The sequence below is a fragment of the Hyla sarda genome, chromosome 7, assembly GCF_029499605.1.
Source record: "Hyla sarda isolate aHylSar1 chromosome 7, aHylSar1.hap1, whole genome shotgun sequence".
Classification (NCBI taxonomy): domain Eukaryota; kingdom Metazoa; phylum Chordata; class Amphibia; order Anura; family Hylidae; genus Hyla; species Hyla sarda.
The window spans coordinates 3,745,021-3,766,554 of NC_079195.1; the positions used below are offsets into that span (position 1 = coordinate 3,745,021).

Consider the following 21,534-nt stretch of genomic DNA (forward strand, 5'->3'; position numbering starts at 1 on the left):
TTTCCTCATCTTCTCGGGTATTTCTGGCCCCAATAATAATACAGTCTGCAGCGCTATTCATGTTGTCAGAAATACCAGAACCCCAAAGATTTCCCATATCTGTAGACTGACCCAACATGGCTGTTATACCTCTGTGATCTGGTGTGAACAAGGTCTAATAAAAGCCCCATAATCCTCCTGTTCCTATATTGTCCTTAGCACAGGGACCTCCTCTTCTCCTGATCAGTAGATGAATGAGAGAAGAAAGTGCGGGGGGTGAAGGTCCTGTATTCCTGCTGTCAGTCATCTATACATTTCTCCTATAGAGAATGCTGGAAATACTAATGTTCACTCTATATGTAACTCTTATATAACTGGGGAAATAAACCTCAAATTCTCATCTCTACAATTCTGAGTCCTGATACGTCAAGAATGAATTATAACTTTTCATGTCTCTACATCCAGAATGAGAGAATATATAACATAACCCCGATTATTATCACCAATATTATGTAACAGAGGAGACATGATAGAACTGAGAAGGACACATAACGGGGTCCTCTGGTTTATATACAAATTATTGTAAATGTATAATATTTATATATGATTGCACTATTCTGAAGACCTCTGCTTGCTGTCAGTGAATGTAGCATTTATTGTTTCTATCCAGAGGCTGAACACTTGTCCTGATCCTGCGCTGCCCCCTCAGGTAGAAGCTGGTATCTCAGTCTGAGCAGGGATCAGGTTTCCATATGCAGCTCACAGAACAATGTATAGTCCCGTATGTAGACAGACACGGACGCTCATACTGCGCCGTCCTCCAGACCTCAGCTCTGACACAGAGAACATCACAAAGATGGACAATTCTCTAGACTGACAGTAATAACCCCGCCCCCTCCCCGCAGCAGCCTGATCACCGCTGATCACCTGATCTCACATACATTGTATTTTATTACTCTTTCTATTCTTATTCCACAGTTTGATGACAATGAGGACAATTATGATTCTTCTATGAAAGAAATAATTCGGGCATTGGTAAGAAATGTAACATTCTTCTGTGTAGTGTCAGGTGCGGGGTCCTCCCCTAATGACAACACTGATTAATATGAATAACGCCCTATAATAAAGGAGGCTTCTTCTTCTAATCCTTTATTAGGCTTGTTCCGGTTGTGACGCTGATAAGTTGCTTGGGATGAAAAACGAAACATTTGTAAGTAAAATATATCTCTTCGTATGAGTAGATAAAGCAGGCGGCCATTCTCCTATTAATGTGCTCATATCTTCTCACCTGGAATAGAGACATTTCAGGACATAAAAACTTTACAAAACTAAATCCAGCCCAGTCCTTCTGTCTAGAGCCAAAGAAAGGATCCGAAATGTAAAAGATTATTCTGAAATTCTGTATTTTATCTTTTACTCAGTCGTGAAGGTTTTTATGGGTCAGAATGTAAAATAATCATCAGAAATCTTGTTTATTTATTTGATTTTGTTCTGTATAAAAAATTTAGAATTTTATATCCAATACAGGAGGAGATCTTCGAAGATATCGGAAAAATTGGTGATAAAGGAGGAGAACTGGTAGTGAAGGTTACAGTAAGTCTTCTAGCAGAAATGAAAACAACTATCATTTCCCAATATACAGGAGTTTTATAATAGAACAACAAACAATAGAGATTCCTGTTACTGAGGGCTCATCCACCTTCCATACATATAGATATTTCTTGGGACTTTCCCCATATACCTGCACACTCAGCTCCGCCCTCTTCATCTGTGGGGAGAAGTCAGGAGCCCCCCATAACACATAAGAGCCGGTTCCATAGAGATCAGGGGGGTTGGGTCACATGATTTAGTCCTGGATGGTTTATTGTGTGGACATATATGAAGTCTTTTCCTATAAACATATTAGGATCCTCCAAGCACACGTCATAGGGCCAGAATACTCCAACCAATGGCCCAGGGAACAAAGGGTCAGCCTGATGAAACCCAACAGGATCCTTGTTTATCTGAAGAGTAGATATGAAGGGGCCGCGCCAGGCCGCCCCATCACATACTACACTAAACACAGTGACGCCATTATCTAGGATGTAAAGCAGAATAAAGGGGTACTCCCCTGGAAAACATTATTATTCTTTTTTTTTAAATAAACTGGTGCCAGAAAGTTAAACAGATTTGTAATTTACTTCTATTTAAAAATCTTAATCCTTCCAGTACTTATCAGCTGCTGTATGCTCCACAGGAATTTAATTTCTTTTAAAATTTTCTGCTGACACCTCTGTCTATTTTAGGAACTGCCCAGAGCAGGATAGGTTTGTTATAGGGATTTGCTACCACGCCCCCTCCCATAGACTTGCATTGAAGGGGTGGCGCATGCCATCATGAGGGGGTGGAGCTATGATGTCATGAGCTCTCTGCACCAGCTCCAGCATTCGGAACAGTTTTTTCCAAATGCTGAGCAGCGGAGTACCCCTTTAAATACAAATAAAGTATTTAGCACATATTACCTATGGCATCTAATCAGGTCAATTGCTTTTATTTTCCATCATTCCTTAAGGTTCCTATACATCTATATAGTAATACTATAATACTTACCATACCACCAGAAAATAACATTGTTACTGGTTTTTACCATTGTGTCTATGAGACTTTTCCACACTGGCCATAATATGGAGCTCGCAGTAAAAATCGTAGCAGACAAGAGATGACCCCGCCCCTGAGTGCTTAGACTCTGCCCCCGAGGGCTTACAGGACGGCCATCTTTATAGTAATGACAGCAAATTACTTACCACAGCAAATATTCTATGTATAAAATATAATCATTTTGTGTTTTGTGTTACTCCAGGACGCACTAGGACTAACTGAAGGTTTAACAACATTTTTATGTCATCAGGTAAGGAAACAATTCCTAATAGTTATTTTGAAGAGTATATTTCCTTAGTAAAGACGCTGGGCATCATCCCTGTTACACAATGCACTTTTGGACAGTAATATATAGCACATTATTTTGCCTTTTCTTTAGCTATAGAAGCCGCCATCACATTATACTGCATGAATAGACTGTAATGTAAAAAGATCTAAACAAAATGATTTCTGTCTTACAATGTGTCAGATATAGGACGTGTGACACTGACTTTATAACACCGCTCTATTACATTTATTAAATAAAGGATAAGTATAACCGCTAGGATATTATTCTCTGCTGAAATACTGATCCTGTTCTTCACAGGTCGGAGATGTCTTGGTAGCAGAATGTAAAGAAAAGCTCCTTAAGGTATCAATGTTATATCCCTATATATTAGAATGATATAGAATGTACATCAAAGCTTCATTCAGTGGATTGAGAGATAATTTAAAATACGTATATTGCTCCGTATATGGGGTTTATGTAATATAGAGTATCCTGAGATGTACGGAGTGAGATTTGCAGCTTTTTACAATAATGTGATCTGGTTATGCTCTATCAGGAGAGGTATATGCTGTCTATGTCTATAGTGATGCTCTATCAGGAGAGGTATATGCTGTCTATGTCTATAGTGATGCTCTATCAGGAGAGGTATATGCTGTCTATGTCTATAGTGATGCTCTATCAGGAGAGGTATATGCTCTCTGTCTATAGTGATGCTCTATCAGGAGAGGTATATGCTGTCTTTGTCTATAGTGATGTTCTATCAGGAGAGGTATATGCTGTCTATGTCTATAGTGATGTTCTATCAGGAGAGGTTTATGCTGTGTAATGTCTATGGTGATGCTCTATCAGGAGAGGTATATGCTGTCTATATCTATAGTAACACTCTATCAGGAGGGGTATATTCTGTCTATGTCTGTAGTGATGCTCTATCAGGAGAGGTATATGCTGTCTATGTTTATAGTGATGCTCTATCAGGAGAGGTATATGCTGTCTATGTCTATAGTGATGCTCTATCAGGAGAGTTATATGCTGTCTATGTCTATAGTGATGCTCTATCAGGAGAGGTATATGCTGTCTATGTCTATAGTAACGTTCTGTCAGGAGAGGTATATGCTGTCTATGTCTATAGTAACGTTCTGTCAGGAGAGGTATATGCTTTCTATGTCTATAGTGATGCTCTATCAGGAGAGGTATATGGTTTCTATGTCTATAGTGATGCTCTATCGTAAGTAGTATATGCTGTCTATGTCTATGGTGATGCTCTATCAGAAGAGGTATATGCTGTCTATGTCTATATTGATGCTCTATTAGGAGAGGTATATGCTGTCTATGTTTATAGTGATGCTCTATCAGGAGAGGTATATGCTGTCTATGTCTATAGTGATGCTCTATCAGGAGAGGTATATGCTGTCTATGTCTATAGTGATGCTCTATTAGGAGAGGTATATGCTTTCTATGTCTATAGTGATGCTCTATCAGGAGAGGTATATGCTGTCTATATCTACGATGCTCTATCAGGAGAGGTATATGCTGTCTATGTCTATAGTGATGCTCTATTAGGAGAGGTATATGCTTTCTATGTCTATAGTGATGCTCTATCAGGAGAGGTTTATGCTGTCTATGTCTATAGTAACACTCTATCAGGAGGGGTATATTCTGTCTATGTCTGTAGTGATGCTCTATCAGGAGAGGTATATGCTGTCTATATCTATAGTAACACTCTATCAGGAGGGGTATATTCTGTCTATGTCTGTAGTGATGCTCTATCAGGAGAGGTATATGCTGTCTATGTTTATAGTGATGCTCTATCAGGAGAGGTATATGCTGTCTATGTCTATAGTGATGCTCTATCAGGAGAGTTATATGCTGTCTATGTCTATAGTGATGCTCTATCAGGAGAGGTATATGCTGTCTATGTCTATAGTAACGTTCTGTCAGGAGAGGTATATGCTGTCTATGTCTATAGTAACGTTCTGTCAGGAGAGGTATATGCTTTCTATGTCTATAGTGATGCTCTATCAGGAGAGGTATATGGTTTCTATGTCTATAGTGATGCTCTATCGTAAGTAGTATATGCTGTCTATGTCTATGGTGATGCTCTATCAGAAGAGGTATATGCTGTCTATGTCTATATTGATGCTCTATTAGGAGAGGTATATGCTGTCTATGTTTATAGTGATGCTCTATCAGGAGAGGTATATGCTGTCTATGTCTATAGTGATGCTCTATCAGGAGAGGTATATGCTGTCTATGTCTATAGTGATGCTCTATTAGGAGAGGTATATGCTTTCTATGTCTATAGTGATGCTCTATCAGGAGAGGTATATGCTGTCTATATCTACGATGCTCTATCAGGAGAGGTATATGCTGTCTATGTCTATAGTGATGCTCTATTAGGAGAGGTATATGCTTTCTATGTCTATAGTGATGCTCTATCAGGAGAGGTTTATGCTGTCTATGTCTATAGTAACACTCTATCAGGAGGGGTATATTCTGTCTATGTCTATAGTGATGCTCTATCAGGAGAGGTATATGCTGTCTATGTCTATAGTGATGCTCTGTCAGGAGAGGTATATGCTCTCTATGTTTATAGTGATGCTCTATTAGGAGAGGTATATGCTTTCTATGTCTATAGTGATGCTCTATCAGGAGAGGTATATGCTGTCTAGGTCTATGGTGATGCTCTATCAGGAGAGGTATATGCTTTCTATGTCTATAGGGATGCTCTATCAGGAGAGGTATATGCTGTCTATGTCTATATTGATGCTCTATCAGGAGAGGTATATGCTGTCTATGTCTATAGTGATGCTCTATTAGGAGAGATATATGCTTTCTATGTCTATAGTGATGCTCTATCAGGAGAGGCATATGCTGTCTATGTCTATGATGTTCTATCAGGAGAGGTATATGCTCTCTATGTCTATAGTGATGCTCTATTAGGAGAGGTATATGCTTTCTATGTCTATAGTGATGCTCTATCAGGAAAGGTATATGCTGTCTATGTCTATTGTGATGCTCTATCAGGAGAGGTATATGCTGTCTATATCTATAGTAACACTCTATCAGGAGAGGTATATGCTGTCTATGTCTATAGTGTTGCTCTATCAGGAGAGGTATATGCTGTCTATGTCTATAGTGTTGCTCTATTAGGAGAGGTATATGCTTTCTATGTCTATAGTGATGCTCTATCAGGAGAGGTATATGCTTTCTATGTCTATAGTGATGCTCTATCGTAAGTAGTATAGGCGGTCTATGTCTATAATGACGCTCTATCAGGAGAGGTATATGCTGTCTATGTCTATGGTGATGATCTATCAGGAGAGGTATATGCTGTCTATATCTATGATGCTCTATTAGGAGAGGTATATGCTTTCTATGTCTATAGTGATGCTCTATCAGGAGAGGTATATGCTGCCTATATCTATGATGCTCTATCAGGAGAGTTTTATGCTGTCTATGTCTACAGTGACGCTCTATTAGGAGAGTTTCATGCTGTCTATGTCTATAGTGATGCTCTATCAGGAGAGGTATATGCTGTCTATGTCTATAGTGACGCTCTATTAGGAGAGGTATATGCTCTCTATGTCTATAGTGATGCTCTATCAGGAGAGGTATATGCTGTCTATGTCTATAGTGACGCTCTATTAGGAGAGGTATATGCTCTCTATTTCTATAGTGACGCTCTATTAGGAGAGGTATATGCTCTCTATGTCTATAGTGATGCTCTATCAGGAGAGGTATATGCTGTCTATGTCTATATTGATGCTCTATGTGTGGACCCCAGTGATTGTTCTGTACATGAAGCCTTCTGAGGGCTTGGATAACATGTCCTGGTATTGTGTTATATTCAGAGAATATTAGAGATAAGGTCAGTATGGACATATATTTTATAACATGTACATATAACTACAACATATAAATCATGTACAGTTATAGTTCACAGATTTATATTCCACCGGGGGCTCAGCTCAAGGACCAGACCTTCAATCCCCCAAAAAACAATAAATCCAGGGAAGAAGCCGCACTCCACATGTCCAGATGTGAAATACAATTGTGTGAGTTTATTCACCCATCCAGTAATAATGCTTGGAAAAGTCTTTATTATAGAACCGAAAAGTAACTGTATTACCGGATGGGCGAATACACTCACACTTTTTAATTTCATATCTGGACATGTGGAGTGCCGCTTCCTTCCTGGATTTATAAATACAACATATATATCTTCTACATTTGAATCATACTGCCTTATAACGCACATGTAAATAATGCCACCAAATGCTGTACATAAAAATACTGGTATATACTACACACACAAGTTATACCTCCATATAGTACACACACAAGTTATACCTCCATATAGTACACACATAAGTTATATCTCCATATAGAGTATACATAATTCTTTATCATACTTTATATATAAATACCACCATGTGTATAAATACTACTATATACTGTACACATAAATAATACCACCATATGCTGTATACATTGATCTTACTGCTATACCATATATATTACGACTATATATACTACACCACATAAATATCACTACTATACTACACCACATAAATATCACTACTATACTACACCACATAAATATCACTACTATACTATACTACATAAATATCACTACTATACTATATATCACATAAATATTACTTCTATACTATACCACATAAATATCACTACTATACTACACCACATAAATATTACTACTATACTACACCACATAAATATCACTACTATACTACACCACATAAATATTACTACTATACTACACCACATAAATATCACTACTATACTATACCACATACATATTACTCCTATACTATACCACATAAATATTACTACTATACTATACTACACCACATAAATATCGCTACTATACTACACCACATAAATATCACTACTATACTACACCACATAAATATCACTACTATACTACACCACATAAATATCACTACTATACTACACCACATAAATATCACTACTATACTACACCACATAAATATCACTACTATACTATACCACATAAATATCACTACTATACTATACCACATAAATATCACTACTATACTATACCACATACATATTACTCCTATACTATACCACATAAATATTACTACTATAGTATACCACATAAATATCACTACTATACTATACTACACCACATAAATATCGCTACTATACTACACCACATAAATATCACTACTATACTACACCACATAAATATCACTACTATACTACACCACATAAATATCACTACTATACTACACCACATAAATATCACTACTATACTACACCACATAAATATCACTACTATACTATACCACATAAATATCACTACTATACTATACCACATAAATATCACTACTATACTACACCACATAAATATCACTACTATACTATACCACATAAATATCACTACTATACTATACCACACAAATATTACTACTATACTATACCACATAAATATTACTACTATACTATACCACATAAATATTACTACTATACTATACCACATAAATATCACTACTTTACTACACCACATAAATATCACTACTATAATTTACCACATAAATATCACTACTATACTACACCACATAAATATCACTACTATACTACACCACATAAATATCACTACTATACTACACCACATAAATATCACTACTATACTATACCACATAAATATCACTACTATACTATACCACATAAATATTACTCCTTTACTATACCACATAAATATCACTACTATACTATACTACATAAATATCACTACTATACCACATAAATATTACTGCTATACTATACCACATAAATATCACTACTATACTACACCACATAAATATTACTACTATACTATATCAAATAAATATTACTACTATACTACACCACATAACTATCACTACTATACTATACCACATAAATATTACTCCTATACTATACCACATAAATATCACTACTATACTATACCACATAAATATCACTACTATACTATACCACATAAATATCACTACTATACTACACCACATAAATATCACTACTATACTATACCACACCACATAAATATCACTACTATACTATACCACATAAATATCACTACTATACTATACTACATAAATATCTCTACTATACTATACCACATAAATATCACTACCATACTATACCACATAAATATCACTACTATACTATACTATACCACATAAATATTACTACTATACTATACCACATAAATATCACTACTATACTATACCACATAAATATCTCTACTATACTATACCACATAAATATCACTACTATACTATACCACATAAATATCACTACTATACTATACCACATAAATATCACTACTATACTATACCACATAAATATTACTCCTATACTATACCACATAAACATCACTACTATACTAAACCACATAAATATTACTACTATACTACACCACATAAATATCACTACTATACTATACCACATAAATATCACTACTATAATTTACCACATAAATATCACTACTATACTATACCACATAAATATCACTATTATACTACACCACATAAATATTACTACTATACTATACCACATAAATATCACTACTATACTATACCACATAAATATCACTACTATACTACACCACATAAATATTACTACTATACTATACCACATAAATATCACTACTATACTATACCACATAAATATCACTACTATACTATACCACATAAATATCACTACTATACTATACCACATAAATATTACTCCTATACTATACCACATAAATATCACTACTATACTAAACCACATAAATATTACTACTATACTACACCACATAAATATCACTACTATACTATACCACATAAATATTACTACTACACTACACCACATAAATATCACTACTGTACTATATCACATAAATATTACTCCTATACTATACCACATAATTATCACTACCATACTATACCACATAAATATTACTACTATACTATATCATATAAATATCACTACTATACTATACTACATAAATATTACTACTATACTATACTACATAAATATCACTACTATACTATACCACATAAATATTACTACTATACTATACTACATAAATATCACTACTATACTATACCACATAAATATTACTACTATACTATACCACATAAATATTACTACTATACTATACCACATAAATATCTCTACTATACTATACGACATAAATATCACTACTATAGTATACCACATAAATATCACTACTATACTATACCACATAAATATTACTACTATACTATACCACATAAATATCACTACTATACTATATAACATAAATATTACTCCTATACTACACCACATAAATATCACTACTATACTATACCACATAAATATCACTACTATACTACACCACATAAATATCACTACTATACTACACCACATAAATATCACTACTATACTATACCACATAAATATCACTACTATACTATACCACATAAATATCACTACTATACTATACCACATAAACATTTCTACTATACTACACCACATAAATATCACTACTATACTACACCACATAAATATCACTACTATACTACATAAATATCACTACTATACAATGCCACATAAATATTACTACTTTACTACACCAAATAAATATCACTACTATACCACATAAATATCACTACTATACTACACCACATAAATATCACTACTATACTATACCACATAAATATCACTACTATACTACACCACATAAATATCACTACTATACTATACCACATAAATATCACTACTATACTACACCACATAAATATCACTACTATACTACACCACATAAATATCACTACTATACTATACCACATAAATATCACTACTATACTATACCACATAAATATCACTACTATACTATACCACATAAACATTTCTACTATACTACACCACATAAATATCACTACTATACTACACCACATAAATATCACTACTATACTACATAAATATCACTACTATACAATGCCACATAAATATTACTACTTTACTACACCAAATAAATATCACTACTATACCACATAAATATCACTACTATACTACACCACATAAATATCACTACTATACTATACCACATAAATATCACTACTATACTACACCACATAAATATCACTACTATACTACACCACATAAATATCACTACTATACTATACCACATAAATATTACTACTATACTATACCACATAAATATCACTACTATACTATACCACATAAATATTACTACTATACTACACCACATAAATATTACTCCTATACTATACCACATAAATATCACTACTATACTATACCACATAAATATCACTACTATACTACACCACATAAATATCACTACTATACTATACCACATAAATATTACTACTATACTACACCACATAAATATTACTCCTATACTATACCACATAAATATCACTACTATACTATACCACATAAATATCACTACTATACTATACCACATAAATATCTCTACTATACTATACCACATAAACATTTCTACTATACTACACCACATAAATATCTCTACTATACTATACCACATAAACATCTCTACTATACTACACCACATAAATATCACTACTATACTACACCACATAAATATCACTACTATACAATGCCACATAAATATTACTACTTTACTACACCAAATAAATATCACTACTATACTACACCACATAAATATCACTACTATACTATACCACATAAATATTACTACTATACTATACCACATAAATATCACTACTATACTATACCACATAAATATCACTACTATACTACACCACATAAATATCACTACTATACTATACCACATAAATATTACTACTATACTACACCACATAAATATTACTACTATACTACACCACATAAATATCACTACTATACTATACCACATAAATATTACTACTATACTATACCACATAAATATCACTACTATACTATACCACATAAATATTACTACTATACTACACCACATAAATATTACTACTATACTACACCACATAAATATCACTACTATACTACACCACATAAATATTACTACTATACTACACCACATAAATATCACTACTATACTACACCACATAAATATTACTACTATACTATACCACATAAATATTACTACTATACTATAATACATAAATATTACTACTATACTATACTATACCACATAAATATCACTACTATACTATACCACATAAATATCACTACTATACTATACTACACCACATAAATATTACTCCTATACTATACTACATAAATATTACTACTATACTATTTCACATAAATATCACTACTATACTATACTACATAAATATCACTACTATACAATACCACATAAATATTACTACTATACTACACCACATAAATATCACTACTATACTATACCACATAAATATCACTACTATACTATACCACATAAATATCACTACTATACTACACCACATAAATATTACTACTATACTATACCACATAAATATCACTACTATACTATACTATACTACATAAATATCACTACTATACTATACTATACTACATAAATATCACTACTATACTACATAAATAACACTACTATAATAAACCACATAAATATTACTACTATACTACACCATATAAATATCACTACTGTACTATACCACATAAATATTACTACTACACTACACCACATAAATATCACTACTATACTATACCACATAATTATCACTACTATACTACACCACATAAATATCACTACTATACTATACCACATAAATATTACTCCTATACTATACCACATAAATATTACTCCTATACTATACTACATAAATATTACTCCTATACTATACCACATAAATATTACTCCTATACTATACTACATAAATATTACTACTATACTATACCACATAAATATCACTACTATACTACACCACATAAATATCACTACTATACTATACCACATAAATATCACTACTATACTATACCACATAAATATCACTACTATACTATACTACATAAATATCACTACTATACTACACCACATAAATATCACTACTATACTATACCACATAAATATCACTACTATACAATTCACATAAATATCTCTACTATACTATACCACATAAATATCACTACTATACTATACCACATAAATATTACTCCTATACTATACCACATAAATATCACTACTATACTACACCACATAAATATTACTTCTATACTATACCACATAAATATCACTACTATACTACACCACATAAATATTACTTCTATACTATACCACATAAATATCACTACTATACTATACCACATAAATATCACTACTATACTATACTATACCACATAAATATCACTACTCTACTATACTACATAAATATCACTACTATACTATACCACATAAATATCACTACTATACTACACCACATAAATATCACTACTATACTATACCACATAAATATCACTCCTATACTACACCACATAAATATCACTACTATACTACACCACATAAATATTACTACTATACTACACCACATAAATATCACTACTATACTATACCACATATATATTACTACTATACTATACCACATAAATATCACTACTATACTATACTACATAAATATCACTACCATACTATACCACATAAATATTACTCCTATACTATACCACATAAATATCACTACTATACTACACCACATAAATATCACTACTATACTATACCACATAAATATTACTACTATACTACACCACATAAATATTACTACTATACTATACCACATAAATATTACTACTATACTATAATACATAAATATTACTACTATACTATAATACATAAATGTTACTACTATACTATACTATACCACATAAATATCACTACTATACCACATAAATATCACTACTATACTATACCACATAAATATCACTACTATACTACATCACATAAATATCACTACTATACTATACCACATAAATATCACTACTATACTATACCACATAAATATCACTACTATACTACACCACATAAATATTACTACTATACTACACCACATAAATATCACTACTATACTATACCACATAAATATCACTTCTATACTATACTACATAAATATCACTTCTATACTACACCACATAAATATCACTACTATACTACATCACATAAATATCACTACTATACTATACCACATAAATATTACTACTATACTATACCACATAAATATTACTACTATACTACACCACATAAATATTACTACTATACTATACCACATAAATATCACTACTATACTATACCACATAAATATCACTGCTATACTACATCACATAAATATTACTACTATACTATACCACATAAATATCACTACTATACTACATCACATAAATATCACTACTATACTATACCACATAAATATTACTACTATACTATACCACATAAATATCACTACTATACTATACTACATAAATATCACTTCTATACTATACCACATAAATATTACTACTATACTACACCACATAAATATTACTACTATACTATACCACATAAATATTACTACTATACTATAATACATAAATATTACTACTATGCTATACTATACCACATAAATATCACTACTATACTACACCACATAAATATCACTACTATACTACATCACATAAATATTACTACTATACTATACCACATAAATATCACTACTATACTATACCACATAAATATCACTACTATACTATACCACATAAATATCACTACTATACTACACCACATAAATATTACTACTATACTACACCACATAAATATCACTACTATACTATACCACATAAATATCACTACTATACTATACTACATAAATATTACTACTATACTATACCACATAAATATCACTACTATACTATATATCACATAAATATCACTACTATACTATACCACATAAATATTACTACTATACTATATATCACATAAATATCACTACTATACTATACTACATAAATATTACTCCTACACTATACCACATAAATATCACTACTTTACTATACCACATAAATATCACTACTATACTACATCACATAAATATCACTACTATACTACACCACATAAATATCACTACTATACTCTACCACATAAATATTACTACTATACTCTACCACATAAATATCACTACTATACTCTACCACATAAATATCACTACTATACTATACCACATAAATATCACTACTATACTATACCACATAAATATCACTACTATACTCTACCACATAAATATCACTACTATACTATACCACATAAATATCACTACTATACTATACCACATAAATATCACTACTATACTCTACCACATAAATATTACTACTATACTATACCACATAAATATCACTACTATACTATACTACATAAATATCACTTCTATACTATACCACATAAATATCACTACTATACTACATCACATAAATATCACTACTATACTATACCACATAAATATTACTACTATACTATACCACATAAATATTACTACTATACTACACCACATAAATATCACTACTATACTATACCACATAAATATCACTACTATACTATACCACATAAATATCACTCCTATACTATACCACATAAATATCACTACTATACTATACCACATAAATATCACTACTATACTACACCACATAAATATTACTACTATACTATACCACATAAATATTACTACTATACTATACCACATAAATATCACTACTATACTATACCACATAAATATCACTGCTATACTATACTATACCACATAAATATCACTACTATACTACATCACATAAATATCACTACTATACTACACCACATAAATATTACTACTATACTATACCACATAAATATTACTACTATATTATACCACATAAATATCACTACTATACTACACCACATAAATATTACTACTATACTATACCACATAAATATTACTACTATACTATACCACATAAATATCACTACTATACTACACCGCATAAATATTACTACTATACTATACCACATAAATATTACTACTATACTATACCACATAAATATCACTACTATACTATACCACATAAATATCACTACTATACTACATCACATAAATATCACTACTATACTATACCACATAAATATCACTACTATACTATACCACATAAATATTACTACTATACTATACCACATAAATATCACTACTATACTACACCACATAAATATCACTACTATACTATACCACATAAATATTACTACTATACTATACCACATAAATATTACTACTATACTATACCACATAAATATTACTACTATACTATACCACATAAATATCACTACTATACTACACAACATAAATATTACTACTATACTACACCACATAAATATCACTACTATACTATACCACATAAATATTACTACTATACTATACCACATAAATATCACTACTATACTACACCACATAAATATCACTACTATACTATACCACATAAATATTACTACTATACTATACCACATAAATATCACTACTATACTATACCACATAAATATCACTACTATACTATACCACATAAATATCACTACTATACTACACCACATAAATATCACTACTATACTACACCACATAAATATCACTACTATACTATACCACATAAATATCACTACTATACTATACTACATAAATATTAATAATACCCAAACGGACAACTAAGACCTGGAAGTGAAAAATTATTATGACTATGCAGTATGTAAGTGACCAAGCACTATCGATTAATCCAGGTACTAGTGTTGGCTATAGGTATGTGAACTCCAAACAGAATTAGCAAATAACAAGAAAGAGAAAAACGGAGTCACTTATAAAACATATATCATTTTATTAATTCCGTAGAATGTAAGTACATAAAAATTGTATATATATATTAGTTAAAACTATTATTTTTCAAGGAGGAATGAGGCTAAAAGGTGGTGTCACCGGCTCTGCAAAGAAGGCTGGGTATAGTGTATATATTACTGGATCCACCACAATGAGATAGGAATGATACAATAATCTTGCAAACAAATTTGCAAAAACAAAATGTTTAGCAGCATGTAGAAAACATGTATATAGATCTCACAGTGAGAGCAAAAAATATTGCAAGCCAAATAAAGTGCAATGTGCATGTAAACAAACATAACATTGCAAGGATACAAAACAGTATGGCGATATACCAGAGTACAACAGCAATCAGCAGAGACCGGGACAGCACCACTCCAACATACGTTTCGGTACGCAACCTTCGTCTGGGAGTGGCTCTATCCCAGTCCGACTGTCTATTTATATCCAAGAAGGCCAATCAGATTGTATTAGAAGATTAATAGTATAATCCTCACCTGTGGCTGTTACAATGCACGCGAACGCCGGCCCCGTCGCCGCCCGGAAACCGGAAGGAGCCGCGTCACATGACACGGCACTGCGAAGAATCACATGACCGTGCCATGGCGTAGACGCAACTCACCCGGAACCCCGGCAGCGCAGAGACGGCGCACGCGCACCAGCGACAGGAGCAGTGTCTGTGATCAGCAGAACACTGATAGATTAAACATATCCATACATGTGTACAATAACATAACATAATATAAAATATGGGATTGCAATGAATGATTAAAAGTATAATAGATGCCATATAATAAGTTTAGATTTGAATAAAGATAAAAAATGAATATATAAATGGTATGTGGTTCAGTGTGTGTGTAAAGAGAGGTAAATATAGTGACCTATATGTAGGGAGTATATATAATTTAATTTTATTTATATAGGGCAATAGAGGAGATCTCCTAGGGTCAAGTGGGATTTACCTCTCTTTACACACACACTGAACCACATACAATTTATATATTCATTTTTTTATCTTTATTCAAATCTAAACTTATTATATGGCATCTATTATACTTTTAATCATTCATTGCAATCCCATATTTTATATTATGTTATGTTATTGTACACATGTATGGATATGTTTAATCTATCAGTGTTCTGCTGATCACAGACACTGCTCCTGTCGCTGGTGCACGTGCGCCGTCTCTGCGCTGCCGGGGTTCCGGGTGAGTTGCGTCTACGCCATGGCACGGTCATGTGATTCTTCGCAGTGCCGTGTCATGTGACGCGGCTCCTTCCGGTTTCCGGGCGGCGACGGGGCCGGCGTTCGCGTGCATTGTAACAGCCACAGGTGAGGATTATACTATTAATCTTCTAATACAATCTGATTGGCCTTCTTGGATATAAATAGACAGTCGGACTGGGATAGAGCCACTCCCAGACGAAGGTTGCGTACCGAAACGTACGTTGGAGTGGTGCTGTCCCGGTCTCTGCTGATTGCTGTTGTACTCTGGTATATCGCCATACTGTTTTGTATCCTTGCAATGTTATGTTTGTTTACATGCACACTGCACTTTATTTGGCTTGCAATATTTTTTGCTCTCACTGTGAGATCTATATACATGTTTTCTACATGCTGCTAAACATTTTGTTTTTGCAAATTTGTGTGCAAGATTATTGTATCATTCCTATCTCATTGTGGTGGATCCAGTAATATATACACCATACCCAGCCTTCATTGCAGAGCCGGTGACACCACCTTTTAGCCTCATTCCTCCTTGAAAAATAATAGTTTTAACTAATATATATATACAATTTTTATGTACTTACATTCTACGGAATTAATAAAATGATATATGTTTTATAAGTGACTCCGTTTTTCTCTTTCTTGTTATTTACATAAATATTACTCCTACACTATACTACATAAATATTACTGCTATATTGTACCCATTTAAAGTGCCACAATACTGTGTAAAGCTAAATAAATGTGTAAACTTGTGAATGTGAATAACGCATTGATAGAAAAACTATTTTAATCCTCCGTATGTCCTGTCAGAAGGATTTTCCTTTGTTTTCATCAGATTTTGTGTTTTTATTTTAGAAAGAGGTTCCTGAACTCCTTAAAGACCTGAAAAAACTGTACTGCAAGGTAAAAATCTAAAAGTGTTCTTAAAAATCAAATGAATTAGGAAGTGAATATAAAGAAGGTAAAAATCTAAAAGTGCTATTAAAAATCAAATGAATTAGGAAGTGAATATAAAGAAGTTTAAAATATATATATATCTACATCCAAGGAAAAAGACCGCAGCACACTGTGACAAATCCAGGTGACAATGTATTCCATCCTCGATCTCACATGCATGCTTGAGAAAGACGATGTGAGATCGTTGAAACGTTGCACTTTTTTGTACTTTTCTGAGGATGGAATACATTTTCACCTGGATTTGTCACAATCAGTGTGCTGCGGTCTTTTTCCTTGGATGTACTACTTTGGATTCCTGAGCAGGATCCAGATGATGGCGAGCACCTATAAATCTTATGGAGACGTGGATGTGCTGTTCTTTCCTTTTTTTAAAATATATTTATTAATTGTCTCATTGTCATTTAGTTTTACTATTCTGACCTGTCGTCTGTGACGCTGTTACCCCACATATCCCCTCAGGGGGGCAGTAACCTCAGAGGAGGGAAGTCGTTTCTCTGTCACAGTCAGCGCGGGGATCATACCGATAACTGGGCCACATACAGGAGATATTGCTCAGGATTTACTAAGATTGTCGGGTTTTGCCTACACGATCCATCAGGTTTACTAATAGTCTACTTGTTGGTTCGTGTATTTGGTTGGTTTTCTCTGCGTTCTGTTCCGCCATTAGTTGACAATGACCCTCATTTACTAAGAGTGTTGTGTAGTTTTCTTTGTGGGTTTTAATTCCCTACAATTTATTTTCCAAGGTATTTACTAAGGTTTGCCTACATTTTCCACTTTCCCTACACTTTGGTTTTTTTACACCCGCTCTGATTTGTCGGAAACCTTAGTAAATATGTTGGATTTTTGTGAAAATGTCGGGAACACGACCCTTTTCAGAAACCACGCCCCCTTTTCCTGGCGGCCACGCCCGGTTTTCGATTCTTCTTAGTAAAATGGAGAGTTAGTCAGGTTTTTTTCAATTCTGGCGCAAATTCTTGTGCAAAATCTGGCGCAGACAGAATTTCTGGCGCAATGCAACCGAATCTGGCGCACAACCCGACAAAACATGTCGGGTTTGCAATTGTAAATGAGGGCCAATGTGCGCCAAAGTGGTCTTGAGATGTCATTTATTAGTCAGGACTCTTCTGTGATGACTGTGAGATAATCTTTAGCTCTCAGCATGGATGCACTTAATATCTGAGCATCAGAAAGCGGTGTAGACCATCTTCTCCAGTTCTCTATCACCGGTAATTGAACTTACATAGTTACATAGTTAGTACGGTCGAAAAAAGACATATGTCCATCAAGTTCAACCAGGGAATTAAGGGGTAACTTGTATTGGTTGTTTTTGCCGAAGAAGATTGCACGTGCCCCATCGCTTAGACAGGTGTCTGGAACTGTAGAGATCTTTCGTGGTATCTAAGGCGTTGGTCCCTTGGGGTGGGCACATGGCTGACACCCCCTTTGTCTCCACCTATGTAATTAAGATAATAACACCCTGTGAGCAGCAGGACCCATTACTTAGTGTGTGGCAGAGGAGCATTATATCAGTACCGGCACACAAAACCTGCTGTAGAGATAGATGTTGTCCAGACCCACCGGATGTTGTCCAGCCCCTCCGGGTGTCTCACTGACCCCCCAGCTGGTAAAACAGAGACAACCATGATACTAAACAACCTAAAAAATTGACATTTAGCCATATAATTTATAACACAGCATTTTGCTCCAACACATGTCAACATAGCGTGAACCCCAATACAAGGGTATAACCACATGAACATCACCAATACATTACCTTATACACAGAAGAAATACTAAATGTTAACTAATATACATTAAAGATGTTGATAAAAATGTTCCCATTGACTAAGACCAATGGTGAGGCCCAGACATGACTGTGTTCTGTCCGGGGAGGCCCAGACATGACCGTGTTCCATCCGGTGAGGCTAAGACATGACCGTGTTGTGTCCAGGGAGGCTCAGACATGACCGTGTTCTGTCCTGTGAGGCCCAGACATGACCGTGTTCTGTCCGGTGAGGCTAAGACATGACCGTGTTCTGTCCGGAGAAGCCCAGACATGACCCTGTTCTGTCCGTTGAGCCCCAGACATGACCGTGTTCGGTCCGGTGAGGCCCAGACATGACCGTGTTCTGTCCGGTGAGGCCCAGACATGACCGTGTTCTGTCCGGTGAGGCTCAGACATGACCGTGTTCTGTCCAGTGAGGCTCAGACATAACCGTGTTCTGTCCGGTGAGGCTCAGACATAACCGTGTTCTGTCCGGTGAGGCCCAGACATGACCGTGTTCTGTCCGGTGAGGCCCAGACATGACCGTGTTCTGTCCAGTGAGGCTCAGACATGACTGTGTTCTGTCCGGTGAGGCGCAGACATGACCGTGTTCTGTCCGGTGAGGCCCAGACATGACCGTGTTCTGTCCTGAGAAGATCAGACATGACCGTGTTCTGTCCGGTGAGGCTCAGACATGACTGTGTTCTGTCCGGTGAGGCTCAGACATAACCGTGTTCTGTCCGGTGAGGCGCAGACATGACCGTGTTCTGTCCGGTGAGGCGCAGACATGACCGTGTTCTGTCCGGTGAGGCGCAGACATGACCGTGTTCTGTCCGGTGAGGCCCAGACATGACCG

The 21,534-nt window shown here is 34.0% G+C and overlaps 1 protein-coding gene across 1 annotated transcript in view; it reads left to right on the plus strand.

Moving 5' to 3' along the window:
• The window catches only part of LOC130281757 (uncharacterized), a 49,779-nt gene that overhangs the window by 12,741 nt on the left and 15,504 nt on the right, over positions 1 to 21,534 (plus strand). Inside the window, exons 7-12 of the mRNA XM_056529346.1 lie at positions 958 to 1,014; positions 1,136 to 1,189; positions 1,507 to 1,572; positions 2,819 to 2,866; positions 3,203 to 3,247; positions 18,809 to 18,856. Coding sequence (XP_056385321.1) covers positions 958 to 1,014; positions 1,136 to 1,189; positions 1,507 to 1,572; positions 2,819 to 2,866; positions 3,203 to 3,247; positions 18,809 to 18,856 — 318 coding nt within the window. The remainder of the gene's footprint in view (positions 1 to 957; positions 1,015 to 1,135; positions 1,190 to 1,506; positions 1,573 to 2,818; positions 2,867 to 3,202; positions 3,248 to 18,808; positions 18,857 to 21,534) is intronic.